Source organism: Suricata suricatta, chromosome 6 (genome assembly GCF_006229205.1).
Source record: "Suricata suricatta isolate VVHF042 chromosome 6, meerkat_22Aug2017_6uvM2_HiC, whole genome shotgun sequence".
NCBI classification, from domain to species: Eukaryota; Metazoa; Chordata; class Mammalia; order Carnivora; family Herpestidae; genus Suricata; species Suricata suricatta.
Window position 1 is genome coordinate 106,630,335 of NC_043705.1, and position 27,221 is coordinate 106,657,555.

The window sequence follows — 27,221 nt, forward strand, 5'->3', positions numbered from 1 at the left end:
AAAAAATATTCTCTTCCACTTGAACCTTGAAATAGCTGCAGCCCTGGCCAACAGCTTGACTGCAGCCCCATGAGACTAAACCGGAACCATTCCGCTAAGCTGTTCCCAGGCTGACTCACAGAAATATGTGACCATAAATGTTTGTAGTTTCACACTACTAAGTTGCTGATAATTTGTTACACAGCAACAGCTATCTAATACATGTATTTATTTTTATTTTTGTTTTTTATAGTTTCAAGTTATTTAAATTCCATTTAGTTAATATCTAGTATAATATTAGTTTCAAGAGTAGAATTTAGTGATTCACCACATACATAGAACACTCAGTGCTCATCACAAGTGCCCTCCTTAATACTGATCACCCATTTAACTCATCCCACTGCCCACCTCTCCTCCAACAACCCTTAGTTGGCTCTCTGTAGTTAATAAGCCAGTTAAGAAACAGGCAGAAGGCAGGAATAGACATCCTTCCAAAGAAGACATACAGATGGCTAATAGACACATGAGAAGATGCTCAACATCACTAATGAAGAGGAAAATACAAATCAAAAGTACTGTGAGCTATCACCTCCCCGCTGTCAGAATGGCTAAAATTAACACAGGTGTTGGCAAGGATGCAGAGAGGTTTCCCTTACTCTGTTGGTGGAAATGCCAACTGGTGTAGCCACTCTAGAAAAAAGTATGGAGGTTCCTCAAAACGTTAAAAATAGAACTATCCTATGATCCAGCCATTACACTACTGGGTTTTTACCCAAAGGATACAGATATACTGATTCAAAGGGACATATGCACCCCAATGTTTATAGCAGCATTATGAATAATAGACAAACTATGGAGGGAGCCCAAACATCCATTGACTGATGATCGGATAAAGATGATGTGGTTTATGACAGCCTATTACTGGGGCCATAAAAAGAATAAACTCTTGGGGCCCTTGGGTGACTCAGTTGGTTAAGCAAGCGTCTGACTTTGGCTCAGGTCATGATCTCACAGTTTGTGGGTTCAAGCCCTGTGCTGGGCTCTATTCTGACAGCATGGAGGCTGGAGCCTGCTTCAGATTCTGTGTTTCCCTCTCTTTCTCTGCCCCTCTCCCACTTGCAGTCTGTCTGTATCTCTCTCAAAAATAAATTTAAAAAATTAAAAAAAATAAAATCTTGCCATTTGCAACAATATGGATGGAGCTAGAGTATATAATGCTAAGTGAAATGAGTCAGAGAAATACCATATGATTTCACTCATGTAGAATTTAAGAAACAAAACAGATGAACATAAGAGAACAAAAATGATAATTTTCTTCTGTTTCTGAATCCATTTACAGAACTGAGTTAAGCACATCCTCAAAGGGACTCCATCAACTTGGGTCTGTTATATGCCTATCAGTTCCATGCAAAATTCAGAAAGAATTGGACGTTCCTGAGGCTGGACACAGGCATGGAAGCCAGATTCAATTTATCCAGTTAATGTGTTCAGCAAAGTGCTGGAAAATCAGTAATTTCTTGGCTCCAGTGGCATTTCCCATCAAGTCCTACATGCTGACTTGAAATCAGTGACAATTAAGTAGTCAAACAATAGATTTGCTTCTTCCTAGATTTCTATTTGTTGGTGCAACTGACTTTCTCCTAATGAATTCAAGCTGCGACGCCAGCTTCTTGGTCACCACTCCCAGTGCTCCTTTCTTTTCACAGCCCACCTGCTGGAGAAGTCACTAACACATGTGGTTTGGCTAGCTATTGCTAAACCGCCTATAGAGGGACTGTATCATTTTTCTGTTCCACCAGTAAGATACGAGAATTCCTTATTCCCTTGGCCTCATCAACACTATGTATTTCCAAAATTAGAATACTTTTTAACAGGCTAATAGATGAGAAATAGGATCATACTGCAGCTTTAATTTTTATTTCTTTCATTACAAGGGAGGTCTCCTCCTTCAGCTTTTTTAAAATGAGATACTACATTAGGGTCAGTTTCGTATCACTCTTTGGATCAAGAGCTAAAGTTTTTAAAATTCCTATAAGGCTCTACATGGGTTGGCCCCTTCCCATATTTACAGCATCCACTGGCTTCACTCCTTGAGGAGTCTTTTTTTTTTTTTAAGCCTATTTATTCATTTTGAGAGAGGGAGAGAGCACTGCGTGAGCACAAGTCAGGCAGGGGCAGAGAAAGGGAGGGGGTGAGAGAGAATCCCAGATAGGTTCCTCACTGCCAGTGCAGAGCCTGATGTGGGGCTTACATTCACGAACTGGGAGAACATGACCTGAGTTGAAGTCAGATGCTTAACCCAGCTGCTCCACTCCTCGAAGATTCTAAATTAATCATTACTGTACGCCTCAGTGCCTAACACAGTAGCTACACTGGCTTAAGCACAAGGCATGCAATAAATATAGACATAATTGTGGGAGTTTAAATTGGAGTCGTTGCAACGGCCCACTTTTTACCCTTTTTTAAAATTAATTTTTTAATGTTTTTTAAATTTATTTTTGAGAGACAGAGAGAGACAATGCGAGCAGGGGAGGGTCACAGAGAGAGGGAGACACAGAATCCAAAGCAGGCTCCAGGCTCTGAGCTGTCAGCACAGAGCCCGACGCAGGGCTCAAACCCACGAACTGTGAGATCATGACCTGAGCCAAAGCTGGACGCTTAACCGGCTGAGCCACCCAGGCACCCTAAAATTAATTTTTAAATTTATATCTGTTAGTTAGCATATAGTGCAACAATGATTTCAGGAGGGGATTCCTTAATGCCCCTTACCCATTTAGCCCATTGCCCTCCCACAAGCCCTCCAGTAACCCTGTTTGTTCTCCATATTTGAGTCTCTTATGTGTTGTCCCCCTCCCTGTTTTTATATTATTTTTGCTTCCTTTTCCTTGTGTTCATCTGTTTTGTATCTTGAAGTCCTCATATGAGTGAAGTCACATGATATTTGTCTTTCTCGGATTAATTTCACTTAGCATAATATCCTCTAGTTCCATCCACATAGTTGCAAATGTCAAGATTTCACTCTTCTTGATCACTGAGTAATACTCCATTGTATATATATATCACATCTTCCTCATCCATTCATCCCTTATGGACATTTGGGCTCTTTCCATACTCTGGCTATTGTCGCTAGTGCTGCTGTAAACATTGGGGTGCACGTGCCCCTTCGGAAGAGCACACCTGTATCCCTTGGATACATACCTAGTAGTGCAGTTGCTGGCTTACCCTCTTCTTTGACCAAAAGTTAGGCGCTCTCTTCCCCACAGGCCCCTAAACTTGGCTTGTCCCCAAGTTTAACCCCAGACTAAAGCAAAGCAATACGTATATGTAGAACATCCTCCCTTAACTGCTTTTTCGGACTCTGGGGACTCCAGAATCGTTTTTAAGTGCCCTGTTTTTGCCATTTGCACACTCCTACGTGCTGAAAGCTCCTGCTAACCCTTCTTAACCTGAGGGGGTGGGGGAGGCGAGGGTAGGGGAAGGTAGGGTTTGATATTGAGATGCTTGCAGATTTCTGAGAATGAAGTGTTCTCCCTATTACAACCCTCTTTCTGAATAAAACCTCTCCTTAACTAGGTCCAGATTTAGTTTTACTTGATATGATAAATAAAACTGCTCCATGTAAAACTGCCGCTCATTTAATTAGGTGAGCCAAAAATCTCATGGCTCTTTCAAAAACTGATTGAAAATCATATCTACCTAAGCACACGAAACATGTTACCACTGTTTTAATATAAAAATCGTATATAAAATATAAAAGCCTAACCTAAAGGTTACGGTGCTTTGTTGGTTCATTATTTTTTAAGTGACGTTTTCCTGAAATCTAACTTCCTCACGGCTTCCTCTCCGTTTTTGTTTCTGTCTTCCCTTTCTCGGTCTCAATCTCCCTCCGCGTCGCCCGTGTAGTGTCCCTACTGTTCCTACTTCTGTTCCAACACGTCCCGCTTTCCGCCCTCCAGCCTCCCACCGCCGTCTACACAGGCCTCTCCTTCGCAGCTGATCGCTGCCCCTGTTCTCTCCGGCTTCTCCACGTCAGCGCCTTGTGCCTCAGCCCCCTCCTCCCTGCCTCTGAATGTTCCTTTTACCTTCAGGCCGCCTCAGCACGTTTCCCCTGCAGGATTAATTTCCCCTAGACAACCCCTTACAACAGTTTTTGGCATAAAGTTAGTTTCTACAGTGAACCCTCTCCTCCGCCCACCCGTGAACGCGTCCACCACTTCGGCCCTTTCCCCAGTGGGATCCGCGCGGAGGAACCGCATCATTCCACGTTTCACCCTCCGAAGCTAGACTAGCTTCCCGGTGTAGGGTTGTACCATTACAAACATTATTTCACTAGCGTCGTCCATTAGAGTATTTTAACATTCCAAATCCTTCCTCTTTCACCAAATGCAGTCTTCTAATAGGGGTCGTATCACTCAAATTTCTTCCCCAAACCTGCAAAAGCTCTCTGCAAAACCTCGCACCTCGCTGGTTCGTATAATCCTCCTTTCCGTCATCTTGACCCCCGTCACTCGCTGTTGGGGTGGCACACGCCAAACTCGTGCTCGGCCGCAACCGAAGTCCTCCGCGTGTACGGAACTGACCAGACTTGAGAGATGGCGGCCCCCGCTCCAACACAGCGCTTGGGGGCGGCCATCTTGTCTCCTGAACAAAGCCGCGGAGGATGCGGAGTGGGCAAAACCGCCCAGTACGGCTCGGCGCAGGCTCGGGAGCCCCGCTCTGTGCTCACCCAGACAGGAAGCGGGAGAGTTCAGCAGTATGGCTGTGACAGCCATCCCGGGTAAAGCCATGATGGGCGTTTGGGGACCTGATAACGGAGCCTCAAGACAGAAGGCGGGTATGTGCGTCGAGTCTGATGGGTTGGTAATGGGAGGGGAGGGGTCTGTGAGGGTACAGTGGTTGGAGATTTATGAAGTCACGGGTGGGGAGGTATGTGGGATTAATGTTGGGTTTATTTGGGAGTCAGGGTTGGGGTAAGGTTTGAGGTTAGTAATTGGGAATGATGTGTCAGTGATGGAATTGTCTATGGAATCAGAAATGGCTGTAGAGGGACTCTCTGGGGTCAGTGATTTAGGGAACTCTGGACAATCAATGATTGGTGAGGAGGCTGTGGACTAAATGACCAGCCACATGGTGGTCAGTGATGTAGTGGTCATCGGGGAGTTCTATGGGTATGTCATTGCTAGACCCAAGGATTCAGAAATTTGGAGGGAGCAAGAATGGGATCAGGGAGTCATGATGATGAGCCCTACTTTTCGGTAAAGGCTTTTACATACATTGAAGTTTTCACAGTTTTAGGCAACCATTGAGTTCTTAAAGGTCAGACCCCTTCTCCGTCCACCATTGTGCCCCTAGCCTGGTCCTCCCCTCCCCCCAAAATGATAATTTTAAAACAAGACCAAACAAATTTAAAAGGATGGATTGTTATCAAAAGTGTGATTTTCAGCCTACGTTTTTCTAAGAGAATTGAAATCATTTTGTTTTATTCAAGAAACACTTAGCACCTGCTCGGTTCCCAGAGATGGGCATAACTATTTCTCCTGATTGTTTCCTTCCAGATCAGTTTTGACAAGGCCTGGAATACCCCGTATAAAACATGCTCCCTGTCATGGGAGCATTCAATTGCTCTGAACCAGTTCAGTCTTGTCTGAGTGACTACTTCTGGGACTGAGAAAAATTGACCAGGTAATATACCTTCCTGCGTTGTAGTACATTCTCTTGTAGGAGTGTTTCCAACCTATCACCATTTTTTTTGTAATACGTAGAAGACTGCACTGGTGAAAATCTGTAATAATAGTTTAAATGGAAAACATCTTAAAATTAACATTTTGGTCCATGGATATTGATTGGCAAGAGAGTTTGCCAAGCTGGAGGAAAATATAAAAGACCTTTTGGGAGAATATTGGAATTCAGCTGCTGGTTCTTTCTGGGGAATAAGGGAATACATTTCTCAGTTTTCCATTTGGTCATGGCCATTCTTGTTGCAGAGGAAGCCCATCTGTAGTTAGTCTTTATACATATCTATTCATGTTTTTTGCCTTATGAGAATATTCTACAAATAGAATTTCTAGTTCATAAGGAAACAATAAGCTGTTAGTAAGTCAGAGTCAAATATATCTTCACATCTTTATAATTAAACCACCCTGACCAAGTTCTGCATCTTCATAGTGTGGTCACAAGGGGACTTCCTTCACCTGGTGTTTCCTGACCCTTCTGCATGGACCAAATAGCTTACCGCACTGGTTTTCCCATCATCCAGCTGATTCTAGTGCTTGTTTCTAGACCGGTGAATGTGGAAGCAGCAGATGGTCTGGTCTGTGAAAACGTCCTTCTGATCACCAGTTTTGCTTTTTCAAACATCTGCCCTTTAAGAAGAGAGCAGAAAATGATGAAGTCCCAGGTGAGTTGCTTTCATATTTAATTTTAAGGATTTCCTTCCTTTTCTGTCCACCCAAATGGAAAAGTGCAGATAGCTAAAATTTGGATTAGGAAAAAGGTAGCCAAAATAAAGTTTAAGACCTAGAAAGAGTTTCTAGGTAACCTGTAGATAAACCTGGCCTGGAAACATTTAAAAAAATGAATGTACCAAGTTTTCTGATCTTCTTTGCAGACATCATCATTTAATTGATTTGCAGTCCTCTAGAGAAAACAGATCAATTTCCCATGAGAAGAAATTCTTTCTTACCATGTAAGACTAAAACAAATTTCCATTCCGGGTCTTTGTCTAGGTGATGGAGTACACAGAGTTCCCAGCAAAACTCCAGTGGTAAATACAACGGTAGATATCTGGTAGCTGTGTCACAAAATGATCTCTTGTAGAGGGAAGTTAGAATGTCAGAGCCAGACTCCTCGAACTTTATCCTTCAGAGCTGGGCTCACCAGACTATTGCCCGTAGACCAAATTCAGGTCTCTATTTTTGTGGACAGTTTTATTGGCAGCACAGATAATTTGTTCATGTATTTTCTGTAGCTGTTTTCCTGCTCCAAGGGCAGCATTGGGTAAGTACAAGAGACCGTATGACCTTCAATGCTGAAAATATATGCTTTACTGAACAGGTTTGTTAGATTTCTAGTTTAGAGCCCTACTTGATTACAGAGGCTTCCTATTATCCAATTTTACCTACTGTTAAAATCTAGGTAACACAGGATGGGTGCATTTTGAATGGTGTTCCAAAACATATTTTTCTCCCAAAGGGCAGTCCCTACGTTATAATCCTCTGGCAAAGCTTTGTAGAGCATGGGTCCCTGATGCCTCATAACCCTTTGCTGTGGTTTCAGATTGTATAGGATCACTTTCCAACTCAAAGGCAATTCCTTCTTTGTACTTTTTCTTTAGCAGTCTGTATTATTTTTTCTCCTTGCCAACACTGGCTATATATATCGTATGTATATTTCAAACTCTATCAGTGATAAAAACTTAAACCTTTTAACATAAACATTCCTCCTTCCAAGACTGTCAGTGATAACCTTTTCAATATGAGTGTAACTGTGGTTGAGTGTGTCCTGTGAAAGTACAAACGTATAAGAGTGTCTCTTACTTTCTCATGTTTTTCTTTTGGGGAAATAATGTTCACAGTAAAGATTCCATGCTGCAACTTTTTTAGTTTTACTGTCCCATGTAAAGGTTTTTGTATACATTTTGTATAAATATTCAAAATGTTTTGTATACATTTTGAATACCTTCCCAAAGCCAGCACCTTGAATTCTTTCTGTTTTTAATGTTTGTTTATTTTTGAGAGAGCACAACAGGGGAGGGGCAGAGTGAGGGACAAAGGATCCAAAGCGGGCTCTGCGCTGACAGCATCGAGTCGGATGTGGGGCTTGAAGTCAAGAACTGTGAGATCATGACCTGAGCCAAAGTTGGACACTCAACTGACTGAGCCACCCAGGTGCCCCTAGAATTCTTGATTATCTTAGATGCATAATATTTCTTTCCAACCTGGTTGAACTGTGACTGTTTTCTTATCAGTAAAATGGAGATTAGAATCCTCGTAGGGTTGTTTCGAGAATTAAGTGAGTAAAAGCCATGCCTGGAACTGTACCTGGGATGTTTTGTTCTAAATTAAGTGTTAGTATTATTATCAAATCTAGTAATCAGCTTTTGCATCAGCAGTGCTCATGTGCATTTTACAGTAGAGCTTAACAAGCGGGTTCTATTGCAAAAAGAGAAGGTTGTTTTCGTTTTTTCCTTGGATGTCAGTAGCTTTAGACTTGTGCCTGTTCAGTGCAGAACGGCCAGCCACATGTGGTTCTTGAGCACTTGAAATTGGTTGGCCCAAATTGAGATATGCCTTAAGTGTAAAATACATACTGAGTTTAGAAGACACAATTCCAAAAAGAACACTAATAATTTTTAAAGTTTGGCTACACTTTGAAATTATATTTTGGATATAGTGAGATACATATATACATTTGAAAATAATTTTTTTAATGTAGCTATGGGAAAGTTTAAAATTACATCTCTAGTTAGTCTTATATTTGTTAGTGCAGCTTTAGAGAATAAAAATGGATTTTTATTAGCTTAATAAATCCAACTATGGGGGCTTATTAACTGGTTGTATGTCTGTTCCTCTAGGAAGAGGGATTATTATTCTTCCTTTCTCTTTCTAACACCTTCTGTCTTCTATCTCTTTCATTCTCCCAGTCACCCAAGCCATACACATTTGCTTGTGGATGATAAAAGTACAATTTCCCACTGATTATACAGTATATTTTTCTCAAAATTAACAAAACTTATACATATCTTATATATTTAAGCATTTGAGAATAATTCATAAAGCAAATCAGAATGTTAAAGTTACATCTCTTAAACATCCTGTCAGAATGGATTTTCTCTACATTCCACATTTATTTTCTTTCTCATGTTATGGTTCTTTAGAGCAAAAGAATGTAACTGATTTTATTCTCTGTAATCTTCATCCATTTCTTTTTAGTGAACATTTCTTGAGTACCCAATGTGTGCCACATGCATTGGCTGGCTCTGGAGTATCAAGATTATTTAGGTGTGGTTTTTTATTTTTCCTGGGACGGATGCAGAGAAAATTAGGTAAGCAGATACGGAAAGCAGCATCGACAAATAAAGCTTCATAATAGACATGGGAGCAAGGAACTATCAAAACAGAGAAGGGGGAGCAACCAACTTTATAAGAAGGTAGAAAACAGACTTAAAAGATTATAGAACTTTGGGACCATGAGGGAAGTAGGATAAGGATGGGAAACAACATTTACAAAAGTAGAAAGGGCAGAGTGGTTTTAGGAAGGCTGAGAATGTGAGGAAAACTAAAATCTAGGGTGTTTCATTGGAAGTTTGACTATGGGTGTTATTAAAACAATAAAATACAAAATACCTTGTTTACAATATCAAGGAGGCAGTGTGGAGCTATTGAATCAGAATACCTGCTTTTTAAATCATATTATTAAATCATATTTTCAGTGTGTGACCTCTGGCAAGTGATTACTTAACCACTGTATTTCTCGGTTTTCTCATATGTAAAGTGAGAAAGTTAATAAGGTTGTTTTAAGGACAAACTAAATGCTTGGCAGCTTGATGGTGTGAATTTGGGACTTGGTGTGGGATTGAGATGATTGGGAGGGGACAGATTATATAGGAAAGGATAGAGCCAATGGATGCCTTAAAAAATTTTTTTTAATGTTTTATATATTTTTGAGAGAGAGAGACAGCATGAGCAGGAGAGGGTCAGAGAGAGAGGGAGACATAGAATCGGAAGACAGGTTCCAGGCTCTGAGTTGTCAGCACAGAGCCTGACGCGGGGCTTGAACCCACAAACTGTGAGATCATGACCTGAGCCGAAGCTGGACACTCAACCAACTGAGCCATCCAGACGCTCCCCGCCCCCATGGATGCTTTTAAGCCAGGGGGTATTGATAGTTGAAACTGTGTTTAATTTATTTTTATTCTGAAAGCAGTATTTGATAATAATGAAATATTTAGGAGGAAAACCTGAAAAACATTACTCAGATTCTATTAGATGACAGCTATTGTGAACATGATGGTGACGTAATTAAAATAGTCCCTCCCTTTCTCCTCCAAAAATACCTTATGGCTCTACACTTGTCCAAGTTTTTTTTTTAATTTTATTTTAATGTCACATCAATAATCTTATTTTTATTATTGTTTCCTGTACATTTCTCAGTATGTCTGTTTTCAGTATTGCTATTGTAATTGGTAAATTTCATTATATAACTAGTTATTGCATGTATATATAGGAGACCGTTAGTTGAGGTGAAGCTATGATTATTTCCTATAAAATGAGAGTATTAGATTATGATCTTTAAGAACACTGACATTCTGTGATTATATGTGTTTTTTCTCTTTTTCATCTCTTATTTTAAAACGTTTTCTCTGCTAGGGGCACCTGGGTGGCTGTCGTTTAAGTGTTTAACTCCTGGTTTTGACTTAGGTCATGATCTCACGGTTGTGGGTTCCAGCACAGAGTCTGCTTGGGATTCTCTCTCTTTCCCTCTCTCTGCACCTCCCCTGCTCTCTCTCAAAATAAGTAAAAAATGAACATTAAAAAATAAAAGGATTTCTCTGCTCTATAATTATTAATAAAAATCTTACCATATTTTGTTACTTTTATGCTCTTGGCTATATTTTTAGAATTTAATTTGTTGCTTCATCTAGAATGTATATTTTCTATTTTTCAAGACATAAGATACAGTATGTTAGCTTTCCAGGGCTACCTTAACAACAGACCACAGACAGGGTGGATTTAACAACAGATATGTATTGTCTCAAAGTTCTAGAGGCTAGAAGTCAAAACTCAGTGTCAGGAGGGTTGATTCCTTCTGAAGGCTGTGAGAGAACAATTTTCCAGGCCCCTGTCCTTGGCGTGTAGATGACCATATTCTCCCTGTGGGTCTCTTCGTATTCTCTTTCTCTTGTGTGTGTCTCTGTTTCTGTGTTCAAATTTCTCCTTTTCATACAGATATCTCATAGTGGATTAGGCTCCACCCTAATGACCCCATAGAACTAGTTACATCTGCATTGATCCTGTTTTCAAATAAGGTCACATTCTGAGAAACTAACGGTTAGCACTTCAACATATGAATCTTAAGGGTATACAGTTAATTCCACCTTTAACATATGGATTCAACATTCTTCTTTTCCTGTTGACTCTCGAGTTCTTTAAGTATTATTCTTTGAATAATCTGTTTTCCTTCAGTTATTTGAGTGCTGCCCTTATCATTTATTAAATTACCGTTTGTATTAGGTAGGCATTTTGATTTATCCCTTCTGTTTTCTTAATCTTTCTGGCCCTTCTTGTAAAGACAGGATTCTGTGCTGTTTCTCCCAAATACTATGATATAAAAACTAGGTGTAGTTATAGTTTTATATATTATAGTAGAAATGATGAGCATGATCACTTCCGATTGAACAGGAATGTACTGTTACAGGGGTTGGTATCATTCAAGGATGTGGCTGTGGATTTCACCCAAGAGGAGTGGCAGCAGCTGGGCCCTGCTCAGAGGACCCTGTACAGGGATGTGATGCTGGAGAACTTCAGCCACGTGGTCTCAGTGGGTAAGGATGGCTTCCCTGCATAACTCACACTTGTCCAACCAAGTGCCTGGTTCCTGACATATTTTATGACTTAGGATCTTCAGACTTTCCCACACAGAGGTCATGATTTTTGCTGAGGGCCAGCTGGATTGATCCATGGTAGCCCTCCTGAAACAACACCTTCTCTTTTTTCCTTCAATGCCCCCAATCCCAATTCCGCTGTGATTTCCGTTTAATAGGATATCCAGTTTCCAAACCAGATGTCATCTCTAAGTTGGAACAAGGAGAAGATCCATGGATCATCAAGAGAGACGTATCGAATTGGATTTATACAGATGAAAATCGGGCAGATGGGAGACAAGGGAAGTGAAATTTCAGTTTGTTTTGTTTTCTTAATTGATTGATGCCTAAAGATGAATTCTGTCCTTATTGAGATTTCTTATTGTTTGTTCCTGTGCTGAGAATTAGTAGGCATTTGACAAATAATTAAATAGTTGTGAACCTTTGTAAGGGAGAGCTATTTCTTATTGGTCTTTTTCCTTTCTGTATATACACCTTTAACACCTTTTATGAAAAGGCAATAGAAAGGTAAATTCCTCCCAAGAACATAGGTTGTACTTTACATGGTAAGAACTCCAGGCACTTGGTGGTACAAAATTATGTGTCAAATGTAGTTACCATTTTAAAAGTTCAGAGAAAATGGGAGTCTAAAGATGCAGCAGAATTTGAGAAGGTGTTTTTCAGAGCATGCAGCTCTAAGTGTTGGTGATGCTGAAGGAAGAGGGTGAAGGCAGACTTGGTGGGGAGACAGTATATGAACAAAACCTTGACGTTAGAGAATGAAGGCTTTTCTGGGAAAACTTTACTAGTTTTCGGTGGTATATATAGAAGGTATTATGAGAAGTAGTGGAATATAAGCTTGGATTCTTGGTGTATATCTTATACTGAATCCATAGTAGGATCTTGGATTTTTCTGTTGTTTCTGTTAGTTTTTAATTAAGAAAGTAGACTGAGGACAGTTAGAGGATTTCGAATACAGAAGGGACCTTGTGTCTTTGGATAATGGTCACAGGAAAATAATAGTTAAGTATATATGTAGCAAATGGTTTATAAGATAAATGAATTCAGAAAGTGAAAAAGATTTCCATTCAGAAAGCAGGGGAAATGGGAAGAGTCTAGAATAATCCAAGATTAGAGTGATAACGCAGATACGTTTCTGTCTCCTTCAGGTCTAAATTTTCTCTTTAACATCCTTTTCCATTCCTTCATCTGATCATACTTTATGCTGACCTATCTTCCTAGATGACCTGTCTCCATCCCTGTATTCTGAGTTCATCAACTACATTGGATTAATCATTTGTTTTATTCTTCTGCATTGCTAATTGTTCTTTATAATTGTTTTATTTTACCTTTCTTTTAGACAGGAAAAGTAACCTTGACAGCCCAAAATCATGTATTTTGGAGTCTGTTTCCATCCGTAATAATTTCCTGAGAGGAGTCACAAAGGATGGTTCATTGTACTCCATTTTGAAAGTCTGTCAAGATGATGGCCAGCTGCAGAGATGTGAGGAAAACCAAGACAAGCTTTTCAGGCAAGTAACAGTCATCAACAACAAAACAGTGACTGTGGAATCAGACCATAAATATAATGCTTTGGGGAAAATATTTCAAGAGTGCATAGAGCCAGCTACTTTAAGACAAAGATCCCATAGCTATGATGTATTTAAAAAGAACTTGAAATATAATACTGAGCTACATAGTTGTAATAAGAGTAATTCAAGAAAAAACCCTGATGAGAGTTTTAGATGTGGAAAATCATCTAGCTATGGTACATCAGATTCTAATCTTGAGAAAATTCACAATGGAATAATGCTCTGTAATAACAATCAATGTGGGAACATTTTTAATAGTAAGAGATCCCTTATTCAATATCAGAATGTTGAAACTAAGGAGAAAACCTGTGTGTGTGTTACATGTGGAAAAGCCTTTGCCAAGAAGTCACAACTTATTGTACATCAACGAATTCATACTGGAAAGAAACCATATGATTGTGGTGCGTGTGGGAAAGCCTTCAGTGAGAAGTTTCATCTTATCGTACATCAGAGAACTCATACTGGTGAGAAACCTTATGAATGTTCTGAATGTGGAAAAGCCTTCTCTCAAAAATCTTCCCTCATTATACATCAGAGAGTTCACACTGGGGAAAAACCATATGAATGTAGTGAGTGTGGGAAAGCCTTCTCCCAGAAATCACCCCTCATTATACATCAAAGAATTCACACTGGAGAGAAACCTTATGAATGTAGAGAGTGTGGGAAGGCCTTCTCCCAGAAGTCACAACTGATTATACATCATAGAGCTCATACTGGAGAGAAGCCATATGAATGTACTGAGTGCGGGAAAGCCTTCTGTGAGAAGTCCCACCTCATTATACATAAAAGAATTCACACTGGGGAGAAACCCTACAAATGTGCTCAGTGTGAGGAAGCCTTCAGCAGGAAGACAGAACTCATTACACATCAGTTAATTCATACTGGGGAGAAACCTTATGAATGTACTGAATGTGGGAAGACCTTCTCCCGGAAGTCACAGCTCATCATACATCAGAGGACACATACTGGAGAAAAACCATATAAATGCAGCGAATGTGGAAAAGCCTTCTGTCAGAAATCACACCTCATTGGACACCAGAGAATTCACACAGGAGAAAAACCTTATATATGCAGTGAATGTGGGAAAGCCTTCTCTCAGAAGTCCCACCTCCCAGGGCATCAGCGAATTCATACAGGAGAGAAACCTTATGTATGTGCTGAATGTGGAAAGGCCTTTTCCCAGAAGTCAGACCTTGTTTTACATCAGAGAATTCATACTGGAGAAAGACCCTATCAGTGTGCTATCTGTGGGAAAGCCTTCATCCAGAAGTCACAACTCACTGTGCATCAGAGAATTCATACAGTGGTAAAATCATAATGAACTGAATGCAGAAAAGCCTTCAGTATTAGCTCAAGCCTTAATAAATACTAGGGACTTAATTGATTTGATATTTATGGGACATCATTATAGATTAACAGTTTACAAGAGAATTCATGTTTATAATGTGGTGATACCCAACTCAGCAAAGATGTTAGAAAATAATCATAAATGAAGAACATTTTCAACATGGTGTGTAAAACTTTTAAAGTTATATATATAGAATGTTGTCAGGTTACATATTCTTCATTATACCACATTAATAATAACCAGACATTGTGAACTAGCTAATATTAGCTTGGCATAATTTTGGCCATAAAATAACTCCCTGGAAAGGACTTGAAGAAGGCTTGAATTAAATAAATAAATAAATAAATAAATAAATAAAGGTTTAGAAACTACTTTGTAAGGAGGGGCTTAGCATGACCCCTAATAATAAATGTAAAATTCTTGTACAAAGATGGAAAGAGAGGTGGATCAGATGATGTTTATGCGTTTTCCCATCTTAATCATGTAAGTTGACCTGTCTCTTTGGAAGGATCCTGCACCTTGAAGTTGATGCTTCTTGTTCAGATTTCCCATTTATTCTCCCTCACTGAGAGTTTGATGTTGTGGAAATTTTTTGGTACTAAACCAGATGTTCTTGTGTTCTAATACGGGGTCAGCTACTTGCAGATTGTGTAACTTCAAACAAGCCTACTTCACCCATCTGAATTTTTATTAGTAAAAAAAAAAAAAAACAGGTACAACAAAGAGCACATTTTCATTTAATATTTCTTTTTGTCTTTCATCTCTGTGCAGCTGGATGCTAAGACTAATATGTAAAAGTTACATCTAAACTTGCTTTGCATTTCAGACACTCTGCTTTTGATAACCCATTCCCATGACTGTTCATTTTACTATTTTTGATCCTAGTGGCCTTGATTCTTGGTATGTTAAAGTGACATTTTATTATACTTTTATTATTTTTTACATACATTTATAAACTGGCAATACACATAAAGATCCTGTCTAATGTCTCTTCAGTTCTTTTCTGATTCCTGCCGTGCAGCCCCAACTGTTTCCCTGGGAACAAAGAACACTGGTAGAGCAAAACTCTTGGGATGAGAAATTATGCCTGCCACAGGTTTAAAAACTTGATATTTCTAAAATACCTCCTCTCTTTGCTGTGTTCTGTCTATTCCTGCATGAGCAGCTTTAGATGAGGACCCTTGCTAGAAGTTTCTGCAGAAGAGCCTTCCTGGCTTGAAGGAGAGTGTCCGTATACTTATGTTCACATAGTTCTTTATATAGTTTCCACTTAATTCTTTCACATTCCCTGCCCACCGGTTTCTCTTCCTCAATGGCTGAACTGTCCATTGTGAAAAGATGGGGACCCTCTGGGTGAGAACCTCTGCATGTGTGACATGGATGTAGGAAATTCCAAATCTGTGTGGGCAAATTTTTGGTCTCATTACTAACAGCTGAAAACACTCATCAGATATAATTGACCATTCAGATCCGGGAACGCAGGCTTGGGAGTACATCTTTTGGGTTGAGCTACTCTGAGGTTTTCTCACAGAAGAGGTCCCAACTGATCCTTACAAAGGCATGAGAAGAACGAAAAAATAAATAAATAAAACTTGTAGAAAGACCAAAAAAGGGATCATATGACGAATAATAGAAATTTAATGAAGAATGTGTTCATATAGTGACAGATGGATTACTTATGTAGGTATAACGAAGATTCACAATTACTACTTTACAGGCCTCCCATTTGATTTTCTGCTTTCACAAACCTCCAGGCAACCTTGTTGATCTAATAATGGGCTTCTATAAACATCCAAAGTTAGACTCAGCACTTACTGATTTAATACTTCACCATACTTTTTTTTTTGAGCATTTTATTAAAGGAGCTAATCAGTGTAATGAAGCAAGAATAAGAAAATGGGCATAGGATTAGAAAGGAAAAAGTAATAAGGACATTGTAGATGTTGCAATTGTGTATAAGGAGAACAAATACATACTAATTAAATATTAGAAATAAAGGATTTTATTATAGTTTTAATATTAAAAAGTAAATGAGTTCTACATATGAGCAGCAGAGTGAAATTTTAAAGATACCATTTACATTAGTATAAAAAATATGAAACCCCTGAAGTCTTATCATGGAGTATAGAACTTCTATGTAGAAAATTATAAAACATTCCTTAACAAATTAAACAAGGCCTAATAAAATAAATTGAGGGACTTATCAAGTTTTTTTTGGCTGAAAGACTCAATATTAAAGATGTCCGTTTTCCCCCAAAGGGATTTGTATATTGTTGGGAAGATGAGGAAAGAAATTGAAATGCAAAGGAATAAGCCCATTCCTAAATACAGAGGTAGCTTATTTTATTATTGAGCAACAACAAAATACCATATGGCATGCAGGTAACCAGCAACTGGCTATGAATTTCTGTGTGGATTTTTAGCTCTATTATATGGATTTAAAGCTACAGTTGTTACGAATCATCCAACTGTTAGTAAATGGCGGATACTCCCATTTTTATCAGCAGTTAATTGAGCTTGCTCTGATGTCCTGTTTTGCTTAATTCTGTATCAGACTTATTCTGATAGTCTATTCTTCATAAGTCTTAACAGTACCTCTTCCTATGGTTGCCGATGGCACCGGATCTAGGACATATGGTTATCTCCTTCAACATCCCTCAGTAAAGATCAACTTCCCACAGTATCCAATGCATTTTATATCAAAACCCCAATAAGATTTGTTTTTTCAAAAAATTTACAATTTAAGTATAGAATTACATATGGAAATATTAAAAGGTGAGATTAGTTAAAATACTTTTGAAGAGCAAATTTAGAGAACTTACCAGACTAAGACTTTCCATAAGTGATAATAATTAAAACAATGTGGTATTGCACATGGGTAGTCAAATAGACAAATGGTAAGAAAATCCAGAAACATAATTACCTATTGGTATTTGAATTATGATAAATGTGGCAATGTAGAATAGTAGGAGAAAATTTGGACTTCAATAAGTGCTTCTGGCTCAGTTATCCATATGGGTAAAACAGAAAATGAAAACAAATTACTGCATACTATTCAGAAAATCAGTTCCCCCTAAACCTATAATAGAAATGTCTTGTAATAAATACAGATCAGGCAAGAAGGAAGTCTGAAAATATCTAAGCATCCAACTCAATAGGTTAGGATAAAAAAATATTGTGAACTATAAGAAAATAAAAAAAGTGATATAAATAAGAAGATGAAAAATGGAAGAAAAAAACAAAGTAGGAACAACAAAAACATTGATTAAAAAGATCATTAATCCCATGACAATACAAAGAAAAAGAAGTTATAAATATACATAGCAAGCAATGAAAGGAAACAGCATCACTTCAGAATCTACAGATAATTAGAAGATCTTAAAAAGATTTTAATACAACTAAATAAAAAAGGATTTCAGACATATTTTATGAGGATAGCATTACCATGATGCTAAAGCCAGAGACATTATAAGAAAAAAAACAATTGGTGCTAGTGTTTTTCCTGAGCATAGACCATAGCCATCCTCAACTATTATAGAATGGAATATTTGCAAGTCAGAGTTAGCAATAGTTTAAAGGAAAGTACATCATAGCCAAATAGAATTTAACTCAAGAATGCAAGGTTAGTCCAATATATGAAACCAACTGGTGTCATTCATCATACCAGCAGTCTAAACAATAAATAAGTAACCATGTGGTCATTTCAATAGATGCAGGAAGATTATTTGACAAAAATTCCACATCTATTTAGAGCAAAACCTCAGTGAACTAGAAATAAAGGGCAGCTTCCTCATGTTATTAAACAGCATCTGTTTAAAAAAAATCTAGTCATCATATGTTGGGAAATAGGATAAACTGTCCTTATCGGACCTCAGTTCTCAGCACTGTCCTTGTGTATGAAACATCCTTATCAGACTTCTGTTCCCAGAAGGCTGGGAACAGGGGACTTGATGAAGTCCCAGGAGGATGTGCAGGACAGAGCCTTCCTGGTCATCAGCCAAGTGTGTCCAGAAGCCGCAGCACCAGAGATATACCCACGCACAACTGCAAGCTGTTCTTGTTCTGCCCGCTCTGTGTCTGTACCTATTGTGCTGGTTAAACATTTACTGCTGACTAAACATTTACTATGCTTTAAGGATGGCATAAAATACGATGCTGTTCCTAATAAGGTTTGCCATTAGCCATCAGCTCTTGGTCCGTCTCCATTAGTCATCAGCTTTTGGGGATGTATGTGTTTCCGGGACACCTGGAAACGGTCTTTGTGTTCCCTTAGCCATCAGCTGGAGGGAACGGTGTTTCCATTGTTTCCATTGGCCATCAGCCTTTGGGAACATCGTTGCATCTGGCTTGTTGTCTCTCCAGGACTCAAGAACATACCACAATCATATTTAATTGTGAAAGACTAAATGCTTGCCCCCAAGCATTTTTTTTCTTTTGGCAAAAGGTCAAAGATGTCTGCTTTGCTCTCCCTAGTGAACATTGTGCTGGTGATCTTGGTGTAGTAGGGAAAGCAAGAAGCAGAAGGTGGTGGTGGTGGTGGTGGTGCAGCATACCTTTGCGAAAGGAAGAAATAAACTTGTCTCTATTGCAGATATGGTCTTCTACATAGAATATCTCAAAAACTACAAAAAAAAAACCTAGTAGACTTAATAAATGCCTCTTGTGTGGAATTTTAAGAAACATATGAGCAAAGGGAGAAAAAGAGAGGCAAATTAGGAGACAGACTCAACTATAGAGAACAAACTAGTGGTTATCAAAGGGGAGGTAAATGGGGGGATGGATTAAATAGGTGATGGGGATTAAAATGGAGAGCACTTGTGCTGAGCACCAGGTGTTGTATGGAAGTGTTGAATCACTATATTGTGCACCTGAAACTAATATCGCACTATATGCTAACTGGAATTTGAATTTTAAAAAGTGACTCTTGCAAAATATATAAATAAATGGAGAGATACAGTGTGCTTACAGATGGAAAGATTTGGTGTTATCAATTTCCCTTAAATTGATATGTATGTTCAATCAAATCACCCACAAAAATATTCCAGCAGGCATTTGTGTAGAAATTGACAAACTGATTCAAAAATTTATATGGAGGGCACCTGGGTGGCTCAGTTGGTTAAGCGTCTAACTCTTGGTTTTGGCTCAGGTCATGATCTCGCGGCTTCTTTGGTTCAAGCCCACATTAGGCTCTGTGCTGGCAGTCTGGAACCTGGTTGGGATTCTCTCTATCTGCCCCCCCCACTTCCGCTATCTCTATCTCTCTCAAAGTAAACAAATAAACTTAAAAAACTTTATATGGAAATGAAAAAGACATAGCATAAACAAAATAACTTTGGGGGGGAAGAAGAGTCATAATACCTAATTTCAAGGTTTATAAAGCTATAAATCAAGGCTGTGGTATTGATGTAAGAATAAACAGGCCAATGGAACAGGATAGTCTAGAAACCAAACCATACATATATGGACAACAGATTTTTAACAAGGTCATCAAGGTAACTCAATAGACAAAAGGTAGTCTTTTCAACAAATAATGCTGGAACAATTAGAAATCCATATGCAAAAACAACCGAAGAGAATTTTGATTCATAGTTTACACCATTTACAAAAATCAACTTGAAATAAGTCATGGATATACATGTAAATGTAGAAACTATAAAGTTCTAGAAGCAAACAGAAGATAATGGACTTTCATTATGCAAAGTTTTTTCAAGAAAGAAATAAAAAAAAACACCCAGAGCATTAAATTAAGAATTGATAAATTAGAGTTCATTATAATGATAACTTATGCCCTTTGAAGTATGCTGTTAAGAAAATGCCATAGTTAAAATACTTCAGATTCATCCTGCATATTGACTCTGCCAGACTTGGAGTTAGCCATCCCTCCAAACAACACTGGTTTCTCTTAGTGGGTAATGGTATTTGAAAACCCCAATCTGGGGCACCTGGGTGGCTCAGTCGGTTGAGCGTCCAACTTCGGCTCAGGCTATGATCTCATGGTTTGTGAATTCGAGCCCCATGTCAGGCTCTGTGCTAACAGCTCGGAGCCCGGAGCCTGCCTTGGATTCTGTGTCTCCTCTCTCTGCCCCTTCCCCACTTGTGCTCTGTTTCTCTCTGTCTCTCAAAAATAAATAAATGTAAAAAATAAAAATTAAAAAATGAAAATCCCAATCTGTCAGCCACAGGTGTTCATAACCAATGGGATGTCACTGAGTCTTGATCACCTTCACTGGACATGGCAAGGAATCAGAACATACTGTTTTAAATTATGAGTTTATATTGTTATATTTTTCATAAAACCCTGGTATTTTAAGAGTATTTCTTTCATATTACACTGAAAATAATGATTCATAAACACATGAGCAGAATTACACATTTATTTTATCTTATAGTATGCTTAAACAAATTTCAAATACTCAACACTAATACTATTATAACAATAAATGAACAAAACAACATGAACAAAATATGTTGATCCCTTAGTTATAATATTTTTCCACTTCAAGGGCTATAAAAATTCAAGTTAAAAAGAATTACATTAACAAGCCAACAATGCAAACTGATAGGTGTCCAAGGAAGCATAGTCATATATTAGGTGGTCTATGAAAGCTCAAATTTCCGCTTCTCACTAGCCATAAATTCTCTTAAGTCATCTTTGCAGATGACTCGTTGACATACTTCCCCACGTTGATTCTTATTTCATATCCTAGGTGTCCTTTTTGTTTTCTCATTGCCAGCTCTGTATCATAATGCTTACCCACCAGGCATAGCCATGTCAACATTATTTCTATTCTTGTCATTAAAACTAGGAATTTCATCCTCCTTTTGTGCCCATGAAAGATTTGATGTTTGAGTCCTTATCTGTAGTAGCCCCAGAAGAACCCATTCACTCACCTTAATGAGGACCTCCTGTGGTGTCTCATATTGTGATGTGAACTGAGGATTCTATATTCTAATGGCTTATGCTTTAAGTGGATTAGAGGTTTTGAAACATTCCTGCCACAGGGAAATAATATATTTCTGAGTTGATGTGGCTGAAAGATAGCAGAATTCTCTAGGAACATATTCAGTTACTGTTTAGCACTTACTCGTGCAAATCTGGATTTGTGAGAGATCTCAGGTAATCCTTGAGATGGTTATCTGGAAACTTTTCCAGACTTCTGAAGGACTATAACTCTTTCACACCACCAGGAGCCTCATAACTTTGATGGTAATAGACTGCATACACATCACGACTTACCTCTTTACCATAGCAATGCATGCCACGTAACCACAACCTCTTGGATTCTTTTCACCAGATTAAACAAGATAGCATCTTCACACAAAGGCTGATAGCAATATTGTAAAGTAGGAAAGCTGTTTTGACGGTCAGCACACATTTTTCTATCATCAGAACAAAACAGAAGACTGTTAATAACTCCTTTCCTTTCTACCTAACAGAAAAATCAAAACATCCAACAAACAAAAGAGCTACTTAGTTTTCATTTGTCAGAAATCATAATTCAAACCCAGGTGTTCTGATTTCAAAGTCCACACATTACCACTGTGTTGTGCTGCCCCTCTTGCTTTGCTCTCCCTTCTAAACTATGCTTTGAGCTAGTTCATGATTTGTGATGTCTGCACAAAAGCAGCATATTGTTGCCTTCTATTTAGGCAACCTTCATTTTTGACCCAAAAAAAATCTGTGCTAAGAAAACTTTTTAAATCATGATTCAAAATTTTCTCTTAATCCTTAAATTTTGGGGTTCGGAAAAGACCAATCCTACATCTTGGCAATGAGAGCTGGTTGAAAACACATAAACCTGGGGCACCTGGGTGGTCAGTCGGTTAAGCATCCGACTCTTGGTTTCATCTCAGGTAATGATCTCATCTCAGGCTTCTCAACCTCAGGATTGAGCCCTGCAACTGGCTCTCTGCTGATAATGGGAAGCCTGCTTAGGATTCTCTTCCTCTCTCTCTGCCCCTCCCCTGCTCATGCTCCCTCTAAACAAACAAACAAACAAACATTAAAAAAATTGTTCTGGAAACACATAAACATGGAAATCAGGCTGGGTTTTTAAGCTAATAGAACCAATGCATAAAGAACATTGGGGAGGCCACTGATGCTACATATTCAGTGAACCCCCTTCACTTTGGCCTTCTAAGATTGGACCATCTGGAAACAGTACTTTGGGAGGTATATCCTGATTAATGATTAATGATTCTCTCTTTTTGTTGCAGGTGGTGCCAAAAAATTACCAGCAAACACTGGCTCTGGACTTTGTTGAGATGATCAAGAGGAAGCCTGATCAAATGTCTCATATTGCTTTAGGATTCCTTATCCTAGGAAATCCTTGGTGAGCTCCTGGATATTGCTGGCTGAAGAAGGTCGAACCATTCATAATTATACCAATGAAAGGTAGGCCAAACCAGTCTTTATAGAGGGCATATGTGCCAGAGTCCAGCTCCAGCAGGTCCAGGGGTCCTCAAAAGGATGGATGGTGTTGGCACAAGGGAGTGATGAGAGAGCCACATGTTTCCTTCTTGATCCCCAGGCAGGCATCTCTGCTCTGTCTGCTTTGGTGTCTCTTTTTATTGATCAAACGATAACATGACATCAGAAAATAGGAATTGTTTACAGTGACTAATTCTTAGTGATGAGATGTTTTAATCATTGGGAGTGATGACATTATAAAAATAGAAAATTTTTTATAATGAGACACTTTAATCATTGAAAGTATACAGAGAACTATATCATTCATTTTTGCATCTGTCCCCAAGATTAAGAAAGTGATAAACCTATCTCATTTTGTGCGTGTTGGTTTTTTGCCAATAATTATGACTTTGTTTTTGATTAACAAATTACAACCAAGTCATGTAATGCACTTACAGTGAGGTTGAGCAAATCCCACAACCAAGAACATAACAGAATGTCTTCAGCAAAAGACAGGATGATATACATATCATTTAATCCATAAAGCTAAGATTAAAACATAGGTCAAGCTGTACACAGATAGGCCAGGAGCCATTTCATTAGGCTCACAAACCACAGAAAAAGAATGCTTGTTAACAAGTTGCTTGTGAAATCCCTTTTTTTGATGCAAGCACAATGGGGACGTTCTGTGTGTTGGCCTTGGACTTGGGTTTCTCACATGCTTATCCATCCTCAAAACTGAAGTCAGCACAAGCTAGAATGTAGACCTTGGGAAGGCACTATGTTCTGTCCTTGTTTTCCACTTCTAATCTCCAGTTTAGGCTCCAATTCTCTTCAGACTAGACTCAAATGGACCATGTTTTTGTGGGTTTTTTTTTTTAGCATATGTATAAGTAATATACACAGCAAGAAAAGTACAAAGGCAAGGAAGAGTTAAATGGAACTATATTATTGTATGATTCTTAATCTGTACCTAAACTGGTATATTAATTGAACATAGTTTGAAACAAATTAAAGATGCATGCTATAAATGTTTGGTTAAGAATACAGCAAGAATTGGGGTCACCTGGGTGGCTCAGTCAGTTGAGCGTCCAGCTTCAGCTCAGGTTATGATCTCACTGCTCATGGGTTTGATCCCCACATTGGGCTCTGTGCTGACAGCTCAGAGCCTGGAGTCTGCTTCAGATTTGTGTTTCCCTCTCTCTCTCTGTCCCCTCTCAGCTTGCTCTCTGACTCAAAACTATAAACATTAAGAAAAAAAGAATACGAGAAGAACTAAAACAGAATTTAAAAGCTTGCTGAATTATTCCAAAATAAGACTAAATAAGACCCCCCAAAAACCCCCAAAATATAGCAGGTTGGTAGATTTAAATGCAAGCATTTCATTAGTAACACTGAATATATATGGTCCAAGTGACTGCATTAAAAGCATCACCATGCAGGTCACAATCAAAGTCTACTCAAAAACCACAATATTATGGTTTGCCAAAGAATCTTCATCTAAGGACCCATTCAGAACCTGACTGTTGTCTGCATGGTAACAGAGTTTAGCCTGACAGAACAGTCTTCTACTGTAGGAGATAGGAGATTTAGATCAGATTTCACCGGGATCAAAAGGATTCTGATTCTGACCACCCCATAGCTAATATCTAGAATAGCACATTGCAGAAAAAAACAACTTTTCACTAACATTCAGATTGAACATAGAAGCCAAAAGAAACCTATATATTTAAGCCTCTTGTTGATACCTGGGATTTCTGCCTGGTTTAGGGCAGAAATACTGAGATCAGAAAACTTCATCTTTTTATCTGACCTGAAATTTCAGTTTTCCAATAGGAGACACCTTTTCTTATGCCTTTCCATCTAAAATAGATACTAGAAAAATAAATGAGGGGTGTCTGGGTGGCTCAGTTGGTTAAGCATCCGACTTCAGTTCAGGTCATGATCTCACAGTCCATGGGTTTGAGCCCCATGCCAGGCTCTGTGCTGACAGCTCAGAGGCTGGAGCCTGCTTCAGATTCTGTGTCTCCCTCTCTCTCTGCCCCTCCTTCACTCACACTCTGTCTCTCTCTCTCTCAAAAAATAAAATTAAAAGACATTAAAATTTTTTTTTAAAAGAAAGAAAATGGATACTAGTGTTATACCCATTTCGCATGTACCAGAAAGAGGGGAAAGTGTCTGCATTCATCCTTTCCTCAACTCTTTCCAGGATATTTGTTTTCTAACCTCACACAAAAACTTTCTTCCTACACCAACTTATGCAACATAGCTGTGTATCCTGTATTGCACCAATCTCCCAATTACATTACCACATTACCTGGTGACTTTGTCAACTAGACTGTAGGCTCAACATCACCCAAGGCAAACCAAATGCTAATGTTAGACAGAAAGATAGTTTAGTATGTAAAATCTAAGCTCTATAATTAGACCTGTCTTCAGCTCCCCAACTCTGCTATTTTTTAAAGATTTACTTATTTTGAGATGGGAGAGAGAGCACAACTTGGGGAGGGGCACAGAGAGCAGGAGAATCCTAAGCAAGCTTCAGGAGGGGCATCAGTGCAGAGCCCAATACAGGGCTTGAACTCATGAATGAGATCATGACCTCAGCCAAAATCAAGAGTTTGATGCCTAAGTGATGGAGCCACCCAGGTGCCCCTCAGCTCTGCTATGATCTTCTATCTTTATGACTTGGGCAAATTATATATGTCTCTGAATCTCAGTGTCTTCATTTGTAAAATGGAGATAGTACTGATTTTATGGTCATTATGAAGGCTGTATTGAATAATAAATGTTCATCTCTTCACAAAGGTCCTGGCACCAGAGCCAGCATTCAACAGGGTTGGATGTTGTCATTAATAATACTGACATTACTAATATCAGTATTATTGAAAGTGTACATGTTGCTTCATATTATTTTTAAAGTATTTACATAGGATAAAAATTTTTAATGCATTTCTCTGAAGTGTTTACAGACTCATTGTAATTATGTGTAGTATATATAGATATGGATGATTTATTCTAATTAAATTATTTTCCTTATCCCAAATATTTTTCTTTCTAATGCTTTATGCCCTTAGATTTATTTATTTTAATGTTTGTTTATTTTTAAGAGAAAGAGTAAGTGGGAGTGGGAGTAAGGCAGAGAGAGGGAGGGGGGACAGAAGATCCTAAGCAGGCTCCACACTGACAGCAGAGAGCCAGCTGTGGGGTTCAAACTCATGAACCATGAGATCATGACCCAAGCCAAAATTGGATGTTTAACTCATGGAACTACCCAGACACCCCAGATTTTTTGTTTTAGATTCAAGTTTGTTAACTGAATTCCCTTAGATTTTAAATTCAAAATCTGAACAGTATCACAGGATATTTGATACATAAGTTAGATCTCCATGGAAAATTAAGCCAAGTATCTTGGCCTCCATGATAGAATATTTAATTCATAAACAAGAACCAAATTAATCATGATATGGAGTAATTTTTGTTTTCTAGTTATTGTGAAGTTGATATTATCACTTAGACATATAGTTCTCAAGGTTTAGGGTTTATTATAGGTTTTCTCCAGTCCAGCTGAATGTTTAGAGCTGTATAAGCATTGATTCAAAACCAGAAAATGTTTTCTAAGTTCTAGCTACTGGAAAAGAAGCTTAACATATGGTAATGTGGAGATGTTTTCTAGAAATATCAAGTTGATACTCTTTCCTGTTATACTGGATTTAACAAGTACCAAGAGTTTTGACTCTTCTTTCCCAAGCTCAGTAAGAACACCATGCAGACACTGAGAATAGTATGCACATATGTTACAGATTTTGAGTGTTGAGTAAATAGCATTTCCAGAGATGAACAGAAAGGAAATAGAAGGCTCATAATACTTGCTGGTTTTTGGCCCAATCTAACTGGAGTGATGGCACTGCCATTCACAGAGTCTGGAGTAACTGTTGGTGAAACAAGTTTTGGAAGGAAAGTAAGAGTTCCACATAAAATGTTTATCTTCTCATCAATATGTAAGAGCTCCCTAATGGTAGGGAAATATAGCTTTCACTTGATATAAGTTGCCATTTTTATTTTTTTAATGGATTATTTTTTAACATTGCTAATTGTAAATTTTTGATTACCAGTTGTGTTTTTTGTAGCTGCATTTTTCATCAGACTTTTATATACCTTTCTCACACAAAGATTTTTTTTTCATTTAAAAATATATTTTATTTTTTTATTTTTTTCCATAATATTTTATTGTCAAATTGTTTTCCATACAACACCCAGTGCTCTTCCCCCCAAGTGCCCTCCACCATCACCACCACCTGTCTTCCCCCC

The 27,221-nt window shown here is 38.4% G+C and overlaps 1 protein-coding gene and 2 long non-coding RNA genes across 7 annotated transcripts in view; 2 read left to right on the forward strand and 1 right to left on the reverse strand.

Moving 5' to 3' along the window:
- Window positions 1-15,473, forward strand: part of ZNF300 (zinc finger protein 300) — a 47,250-nt gene extending 31,777 nt beyond the window's left edge. Inside the window, exons 1-6 of one of the 5 annotated variants that reach the window (XM_029943020.1) lie at window positions 4,526-4,813; window positions 5,535-5,661; window positions 6,259-6,376; window positions 11,395-11,521; window positions 11,740-11,862; window positions 12,921-15,473. In XM_029943020.1, coding sequence (XP_029798880.1) covers window positions 6,362-6,376; window positions 11,395-11,521; window positions 11,740-11,862; window positions 12,921-14,470 — 1,815 coding nt within the window. In that variant the 5' untranslated portion in view covers window positions 4,526-4,813; window positions 5,535-5,661; window positions 6,259-6,361 and the 3' untranslated portion in view covers window positions 14,471-15,473. The other 4 variants (XR_003910226.1, XM_029943026.1, XM_029943025.1 and 1 more) reach the window with 4 other exon arrangements.
- The window catches only part of LOC115294947, a 29,418-nt gene extending 7,084 nt beyond the window's left edge, over window positions 1-22,334 (reverse strand). The window contains exons 1-2 of the long non-coding RNA XR_003910228.1: window positions 21,738-22,334; window positions 6,212-6,341 (exon numbers count right to left, since the gene is read on the reverse strand). This is a non-coding gene — a long non-coding RNA (uncharacterized LOC115294947). The remainder of the gene's footprint in view (window positions 1-6,211; window positions 6,342-21,737) is intronic.
- A 442-nt stretch (window positions 22,335-22,776) lies between these two features.
- Window positions 22,777-27,221, forward strand: part of LOC115294949 — a 14,005-nt gene continuing 9,560 nt past the window's right edge. Inside the window, exon 1 of the long non-coding RNA XR_003910231.1 lies at window positions 22,777-22,895. This is a non-coding gene — a long non-coding RNA (uncharacterized LOC115294949). The remainder of the gene's footprint in view (window positions 22,896-27,221) is intronic.